The 9279-nt window shown below is 46.4% G+C and overlaps 1 protein-coding gene across 1 annotated transcript; it reads left to right on the top strand.

Annotated features, from left to right (window-relative positions):
- The first annotated feature begins 580 nt into the window (after nucleotides 1–580).
- LOC142837157 (uncharacterized protein C2orf78 homolog) lies at nucleotides 581–8983 on the top strand. The gene is made up of 3 exons (XM_075952121.1): nucleotides 581–788; nucleotides 4848–5609; nucleotides 7092–8983. The coding sequence occupies exons 1-3, from the start codon at nucleotides 581–583 to the stop codon at nucleotides 8981–8983; spliced, it is 2862 nt and encodes a 953-aa protein (XP_075808236.1).
- Nucleotides 8984–9279: the final 296 nt, after the last annotated feature.

Consider the following 9279-nt stretch of genomic DNA (forward strand, 5'->3'; position numbering starts at 1 on the left):
AGCTATGTTCATAGCAGCTTTGTTTGTCATAGCCAGAACCAGGAAACAACCTAAATGCCCCTCGACTGAAGAATGGATAAGGAAAATGTGGTACATTTACACGATGGAGTACTACACAGCAGAAAAAAATAACAACATCTTGAATTTTGCAGGAAAATGGATGGAGCTAGAAAACATTATTTTGAGTGAGGTAACCCAGACACAGAAAGACAGTTATCACATGTACTCACTCATAAGTGGATTTAAAACATAAAGCAAAAAAAGACAGCCCACAAACCACAATCCCAGAGAATTTAGACAACAATGAAAACACTAAGAGAGACTTACATAGATCTAATCTACATGGGAAGTAGAAAGTAGAAAAAGACAAGATCTCCTGAGTAAATTGGGAGCACAGGGACCTTCGGGGAGTGTTGAAGGGGGAAGGGGAAAGACAGGGAGGGGAGCAGAGAAAAATGTAGAGCTCAATAAATATCAATAAAAATGCAAAAAAGATAAGTTACAGTCGCTATTAAAAAAGTGAAAGCCTTCCTTTTTGTTTAAACATAAAAGGGAAAATAGAGGTTTTTTTTTTGTCAAGATGGTGCCGAAAGCAAAGAAGGAAGCTCCTGCCCCTCCCAAAGCCGAAGCTAAAGCGAAGGCCTTGAAAGCCAAGAAGGCAGTGCTGAAAGGCGTCCACAGCCATAAAAAGAAGAAGATCCGCACATCACCCACCTTTAGGCATCCCAAGACCCTGCGGCTACAAAGGCAGCCTAAATACCCCCGGCAGAGCGCACCAGGAGGAACAAGTTTGACCACTACCCATCATCAAATTCCCCCTGACCACCGAGTCAGCCATGAAGAAGACAGAAGACAACAACAAACTTGTGTTCATTGTGGACGTCAAGGCCAACAAGCACCAGATCAAACAGGCTGTGAAGAAACTCTATGACATCGATGTGGCCAAAGTCAACACCCTCATAAGGCCCGACGGAGAGAAGAAGGTTGGCTCCTGATTATGATGCTCTGGATGTTGCCAACAAGATTGGAATCATCTAAACTGAGCCCAGCCAGCTAATTCTAAATATACACTTTTTCACCATAAAAAAAAGGGAAAATAGTGTAGGAGTTCCTTCTGTTTGTGTGTTGCTTTCATTGGTTAATGAATAAAGAAACTGCCTTGGCCTAGGTGAGCTCAATAAAAATCAATAAAAAAAATCTTAACAAAGAAAAGAAGAAGCTATGATATGAATCTCTATTCACTTGGTCACCCTGGTTAATTACTCTCCTGTCATCATTGGCTGGGCCCTTGATCCACTTAATGTTGGCCTTAACCTATGGACCTTGCATCATTAACGCACTAGTCAAATTTATAAAGAAGCAGATCTCTAAGGTCCAACTAGTGGTCCTAAACAACAATACAAGCCTATAAATTTAGAAGAAAAGCATCTCAAGGATTTAAAATACTACTCAAGGGAGAATGAGAGGGCCAGGGAGCCAGACCACAAACATGACAGGTTTCTATCAACCCCTGTCAGGGACTAGGCCTTTGTTTTGGTTGACTGGAACTGGATGGAGTTGAGCAAGCAGTTCTTGGAAAAACCACAACTCAGGAGCAACCAGTCACCAGGAACCCCACAGCCTTCTGCTAGCTCAGGAGATGCCCCACAGCTTCCTGCTAGCTAAAGATAGCTTTCCCTACCCTGCTGTTGCAAAGTTCCTAGAGCCACCTGCCAATCCCATGAAAGTTTAGTTTATACCCACCAATCAACCCCCAGAATAACCTCTCCTCTCTAGAATTCCCCTAACCGTGTATAAAAGATGTGTGTGAGATTCTCTGGGGGTTGTCATTTGCCACCCCAACATGTTGGCAATTGGGGTTTTTATTTAAAGATTTATTTATTTATTTATTTATTTATTTATTTATTTATTTATTTATACAGTGTCTTGCCTGTAGGCCAGAAGAGGGCACCAGATCTCCTTATAGGTGGTTGTGAGCCACCATGTGGTTGCTGGGAATTGAACTCAGGACCTTTGGAAGACTAGTCAGTGCTCTTAACTGCTGAGCCATCTCTCCAGCCCCTGTTGGCAGTTTTTTAATAACTTGCTGACTGCATACATGACAGGTGGTCCTTTACAGGACCTCTCTCGGACCCTAATAGACAGCTCATAAAGCAGATCAGCTGAAATGGTTTCCCACCTGAGTTCCCTCAACCTAGGTGTTCCTCTCCTTTCTGCCCAAGGCTACTGACTGTATGGACAGGGTAGGCTGATGGGGCACATTCTGTTAGAATGTGATACATCATATGCACATCATGCACAGCTTCATCAGTGAACCTTAGAAGAACCACTGCCTTGATAGCCTAGGCTAAACACCATGGGAAGCAGGATTTCTGTACCATAATTTCCTCCTTTCATTAGCCCAAATTCAGCCTTCATGACTGCTGTTGGTCTTCTGGCATCTGCTCTATCCAATCCCATCTTTTAGCTAGGAATCAGCTAAAAGATTCCCCATCCCCATAGGCTGCTGCCTATTTATGACATCATTCTCCCTCCTACCCTACCAGCACCTGGTAGAATCTTGTTGTTTCCATGGTGATGCCTGTAAACAAATTTGGATCACCACAGGTCACCTGTGACCAGTGACCAGAAAGTGCTGTCTGATACTGGACACACTTGCCACTGAGGTCAGCTGATCAGACAAGGATAACCTTGCTCCAATGTACTGTGGATTGCTGATCCTCTCCCCCTGACCATGTCAGGTAAGAAAAGAAACTTTAAAATGTTTCTTTGAATCACTTCTCTGATTACTTTCACTATGCTTTTAAATCTTCATTTAATGGGCACACTATTCATGTTGATATAGATATCTCCGGTTGAATGTTACAGTTAGCTTTGGTTCTTACCAGGGGTTAGAAAACAGAAATAAAGAAGATAAACTGCACAGATGGCTGTAGAGGTACATGAAGGTAGTTGGGAATTGAATGTTACAGACAGCCAGAGATTTTAAATCTAAAGGCACAAGATATTGTCATTTTTAGGCACCCACACTGCTGAGATTAGTCTAGGTAAGGTTCCCTATCGAATACAGTAAACAACATCCCACTCTGGTCTCTGGCTCTTAACACCTACCAAGCCCATCTTCCAGAGCATTCCCAACATCTTTGTGCACTGTTGTGCTGGATGATATCAACAGGGGCTGGGTACTCCACGGTCAGTAGTTCTCTGGACAAGAACTGTCACATGGTGGGGAATTCTCACAAGGCTGCCCACTAGAAGAGTTACAAGAGATTAACAGTTACTGAGGAACTGATCATTTAAGAACCACTTAACCGGTTTTATCCCAGGATTTTCCAGACCCAGGCCAGCTGGCCTTGGTGAGTTCCCGATAGAACATCCCCATTGTCTCAGTGTGTGGGTGCACCCCTCGCGGTCCTGAGTTCCTTGCTCGTGCTATCTCTCCTTCTGCTCCTGATTTGGACCTTGAGATTTATGTCCGGTGCTCCAATGTGGGTCTCTGTCTCTGTCTGCTTTCATTGCCTGCTGAAGGTTAATATTCAGGAGAGGACTACTGAGAACTCAAGAACAATGGCAATGGGTTTCTGATCCTACTGCATGCACTGGCTTTGTGGGAGCCTAGGCAGTTTGGATGCTCAACTTGCTAGACCTGGATGGAGGTGGGTGGTCCTTGGACTTCCCACAGGACAGGGAACCCTGATTGCTTTTCGGGCTGAGGGGGTGGGACTTAATTGGGGGAGGGGGAGGGAAATGGGAGGCGGTGGCGGGGAAGAGACAGAAATCTTTAATAAATAAATAAATTAAAAAAATAAAAAAAAGAAAGCCAAAAAAAGAAGAACCACTTAACCAACTATTAAATTAAGAAACAATCTTCTTTTAAAAAAATTTATTTACTGTGTATACAGTGTTCAGCCTCCATGTATGCCTGCAGGCCAGAAGAGGGCACCAGATCTCATTACAGATGGTTGTGAACCACCATGTGGTTGCTGGGAATTGAACTCAGGACCCCAAGAAGAGCAGTCAGTGCTCTTAACCTCTGAGCCATCTCTCCAGCTCTAAGAAACAATCTTGTCCAGAGAGGAACCCCTTACTACATTAGTATCATTAAGATGTCACATGAAACATAGGCAAGCAACGTGAAATGTTATCACCAGGCTTTATTTGTGCAGTCATATATGCATACGCACTCAATGGTTATACAAAAATAAGACGTCATGACTTATACAAGAAGTAGAGGGAAACAGGAGGAGCTAGGGGAGGAACATATAATTACCTAAATATAGTACTTATATATGAAATTCCTGATACATCATTTACGTAAAAAGCTCAGAGTAGAGACAAGCCTGGTGGACATGGCAAATGTCTATGGTGCCAGAACTCTGGAGAGAGAAGCAGGCCTATCTGTATGATTTCAAGATCAGAGTGAGACCCTGTGTCTACACAGAGTAAAATCTGCACAGAATAGGGTAAAGATGCGGCCATGAGAAGTTGTCTAAGGTTCTCCTACCTCCAAACACTTCTGTTCTAGGACACAGTTGTAAGGCGGTGTCAAAGCAGGTATTAGAGCAAGACAAAGCAGGGGAAAGAACAGTGGTGTCTAGAGCACAGTGAGGGTTAAAGCAGATCAACTGGGAATTACAGTTCCACACAGGAAGACCAGGCAGCTCATCAAATGAGTGCCATCCTATATAGTAACAAGAATCATTCCGAACCCATTTGTTTGGGATATGTGAGGGGACATAGGTGTTAGACTCCCCCAGATAGTACAACCTGGAGACAGCACAGCTCCTCACAGGAAGTGAGAAAGCTTCCATCTCACCATTTTCCCACTGTCCTCTTGTTTCCTACAGAAAATTGCCAAAGTGCACCTTTTGTTGAGACAGAAAGTGCTCTGCAGCCCTCTGTGCCTGTGCTGAGGAATGCCATACCCTCAGTAGGAAGTGTGTGCAACTTCTACAGGGTCTCCACCCCAGTCGCGAGCTCAGCATGGCTCCTGCCATCAGAATCCAGCACTTGTTGCCAGCAGCTCATGGACAGTGCCTCCCTTTACCAACGAGCTGGCACTACCACGTTGACTGCACTGACCGACCAAAACCAGATCTCCACCCTGGCATTCCCCTATGCAGGTGTTCTCCAGTGTGATCTCACAGGAAGCTCTGACAGGAGAGAAACTGCATTCCAGGACTTCACTGTAACTATCATTGACCAGAATACCACACTCTCCTCCCTGGCTATGACAGCCCAGTGTGATAACATTCTAGATCCCAATGCCTTAGTCCCTCTTTATCCGACACACTCTGCCAGCCTCGTCCAGGCCACACCATCAGAGGTGCCAAATCAAGGATACAACCTGGCACCTTCCTACCAGGATGGCAGCCAGCTCTATTACTACAGCCTCAACAGCCTGGGCCCTCTGATGGCTGGAGAACTCGAGCAGTGCCTGCAGGCCTATCGCCTTGTGTCCTACTCTGGAACTCAGGCCTCCTCCCTGCAACCAGAGACGGTGATGATGCTAAAGGAGTTTCATTCAATGAACGTTCAAACACCTTTCTCCACCTCTGCCTTCTACTATCCCGCATCTGCTCAAGCCATGCAGGACACCAGCCTTCAAGGTGAGAACAGAGCCAGGAGGGGAAGGAGTGAGATCAACCCTCAAACAAAGAGGGCACAACTTACCTCTCAGTAGTGGACGGTCCATACAAAGGGAGAATGTAAGTTCTGATAGGTTAGGTTTGCCTCGGGCTCATCATCACAGTCTACAGTCTCTATAATGAGAGAATGCAGGGCAATGAGTGGCATCCATCCCTCGTTAAGACACATCCGAGGACCACCCCCACAGACACGCATGTCACCCTGCAAGCTAATTCATCCCATCCATCAACACACGGCAGTCACCTCTTTCCTAATCTATTGCTCAGGGCTCTAGAGGACACAAAGGCCTTTCTGTTTCCATAACACTTGATATTCCCTGTGTTGAGACCTGACTCTGGAGCAATGCAACTCCAAACCAGTCCTGGAGGAACTATTACTCCCAGATTCCAAGTGCTGGCCCTGCAATTCTCTTACAAATATAAGTGCATCCAGAGTCCAGTATAACCCATGTACAATTGCTAAGTTAGGTGAAGCTTCTTTCTCTGTGTGTCTCTCTCTGTCTCTCTCTCTGTCTCTCTCTGTCTCTCTGTCTCTCTCTCTGTCTCTCACTTTCTCTCTCTCTCTCTCTCTCTCTCTCTCTCTCTCTCTCTCTCTCTCTCTCTCTCGCAAAGACCATGATCATTAGGACATGTTTTCTACAACACAGTTGCACGCAAGGCCAAAGATTTTACCATTTTGTTTGTTTGCTCTCTTTTGCTTTGCTTTTTGAGACAGGGTTTCTCTGTTCCACCCTGACTGTCCTGGAGCTTGCTTTGTAGACCAGCCTGGCCTCGAACGCAGAGATCTAACTGCCTCTGCCTCCCAAGTGCTGAGATGAAAGGTGTGTGCCACCACTCCCTGGCTGATTTTATTTTCTTAAACCAATTTTTATGTCACTAATAACAAGACTGTGAAATGTGGGGCTGGAGGAAATCCTGGGTTGTTGAACTGCTTGCCTTGCAGGAGTGAGGAACTTGGTTTGGATACCTAAAGCCACATAAAAAGCCAAGATTCTGGGGGTATTTAAGTAATGACAAAAACTGAAAGAAGTTGGAAGAGATGGATAAGTTCTTAAAAATGATGGACCAGACAACCTGCCTAATAACAAAGTTACAAGGAAATGAGGGGTACACTTTCAAAGACAAAGGGTAAAGCAAGAGAGGAGCACACACCAAGGGAATTCTGTAACCTCCCCATGGTGAAGACACATGCACACACCATACAAACACAAAGGAACACACAATCATCTGTGAAAACATGACTTTCCATTATCACCAGAAAGAACAGAGCACTCACCACGAGTCTCCCAATAGAGGTGCTGCCCCTTGCTATTCAAGCAGAGCTCATAGGAATGCCTGCCCCACTGCTGTAGGGCCTCAGTGCTGAGGAGCACTGAAAGGAGGGGAAGAGGAGGGGAGCATCTCACTTACCAGGCACTGACTTCTTACTTGACTCTTTTTCAGTGGTAGAAATGGAGACACCCCTGGAATTGACACGTTCAGCTCAGACATTCTGTTTGCTGCAGAGTCCAGACCTTGGCAATGCCTGCACCCATGACACCCGGATGAGGACACCACCTGTCAGTGAGGACAGGTCATTAACTGCCCCCATCCACAGTCCTTCAGAATTCCTGCCCTTGCCTCCAGCTCCAAGCCTGGAACAAACAGAAAATAACAACTTGGATTTCAAGACAGCCGATCTAGCAACAACTCTGGTTACCTATGAGGGCACAAAAGAAAACCAAGACCCAGCACTCCTACCTTTAGTGCACCCCGACATTCAGCAGACCCTGAAATACACTGATGCTGAAAGCCTACGGCAGAACCTTGTTCTTGACAATGACGCCTTGGGAAACAGCAGCCTAGGTCAGGAAGATCCTGGGGTGCTTCAGAGTGTGGTGGGCTCCAACATGGACTTTGCAGACATGACTGCACTCGTGGCAGATATTCACCTTCCCCAACTCTTCAACTCCCTCACAGAGCTAAACCAATTCCAAGATCCCAGAGCATCTCAATCCAAAGACACCACAGTCATCGGGAGGGATCAGGCCCAGGAAAGCTCCAGCGTCATCAGTGCACTCTCAGACCAAGTAAGAAAGAATGACCAGAAAGTCTCGGAGCTGCCTGATGGAGCTCCTCAAGGCAGAATCCAGCTCCAGAAACTGGTGGAGGGAGAAGAGGCTGTGGGCAGTGCTGGGTTCAGTGAAGGGGCTTTCGACAACATGGCCAAGCACCTGGAGGGCAAAGCTCAGAAAGTCACACCCAACAAGCGCAGCAGAGCTAGGGCACATGAGCAAGACAAGGCCAAGAAGACTAGAGAAAACAACTCCAAGAAAACAGAGGAGCTGAAGCCATCAAGTCACAGAGTCAAGGCAGAAGAGAAGCCCGCCATCCCCAAGACCAAGAGGAAGAGGAATCCACCTGAGCTCAGCCACGACAGCTTTAAGAAGCCTCGAACTCACCTCGGCATGCACATGCTGGAGTCCGTGCAGGTCTTTCACCCACTGGGGAAGAAGAGTGAGAGGAAAACTGGCGTCTCCTCCTCCCGGGCTCTGCTGAACTTCAGCAGCAACAAAGATCCCAGGACGGGTCCTGATACCACATCACTGCTGGATATGCCACGTGAGGGCCAAAGCCTTGACAAAAGCCCGGGCAAGATTCAGAGACCAGGGAGCAGTGCTCACAAGCGGTATCCATCTCTGTTCCTGGATGAGCTGCCCCCACATGGGAAGGTCAAGTTAGTACCTCTGCCTTTCCCAGTCCTGGACAAGCCTCAAACCAAACCTGTTTCTAGAAAGCTCCTCTGCCTGGCTTCACGCAGGCCCACTGTGGCTTACCCAGTGAGGCCTCACTCCCACTCAGCTCAGCCTCCCACGCTCAAGCCATCCCAACCAGCTCCTGCCAGCACATCACTGATGGCCTCTGACAAGCCAGCTCTGCCAAACGGCACCAGTGCCACACGAGCCAACATAACCAAGCCCATCCAGTCTTGCCCTGGGCCTCAGCCGGCTGCCTCTTTGCCTGCACCCTACAGAGCATCATCTCACACTTCACTCCACAGGGAGCCTCTTTCTGCTGCCAGCAACAAGGCCCTCTCATCTCCCAAAGCTAAAACCCAATACCTGCTGCTAGACTTCAGTTGCCAACCCATCCCATGGAGGAAAGTGGACATTCCAGGGCCAGTCATCTCACAGCCCATCACTGAAGAGCAGAGGCCAGAGAGGGAGGCCATGAAGAGGCGGGCTCAACAGGAGCGAGAGAATGCTGCCAAGTACACCTCTCTGGGAAAACTGCAGTTTTTCCTTCAGAGGGAGAAGGATATGGAAATTTCGAAATATTATGGCTATGCAATGTAAGAGCTAGCCAGGTTTTCAGAGTAAAGTGCTGTTCAGTGTGACTAAGAAGAGATATAAGTACCAAAACACATGCATACATAGGTTTTAAAGACTTATGTGAATATATTGATACATTGGCACAAGTATAGGCGTATAGATGACATGTAGATATAGATGGATATGTAAAATATTTCTATTCACACATACTTGAGTACTTAGTAAAACTCTTTAAAAATCTTAAGTTTGTTATTTTATTTGTGAGTAATGAGTGGTTGAATATTTCTCTCTGATAATTTAGCATTTATGTTTTCTAATTG

The sequence above is a fragment of the Microtus pennsylvanicus genome, chromosome 17 (genome assembly GCF_037038515.1).
Source record: "Microtus pennsylvanicus isolate mMicPen1 chromosome 17, mMicPen1.hap1, whole genome shotgun sequence".
Taxonomy (NCBI): Eukaryota; Metazoa; Chordata; class Mammalia; order Rodentia; family Cricetidae; genus Microtus; species Microtus pennsylvanicus.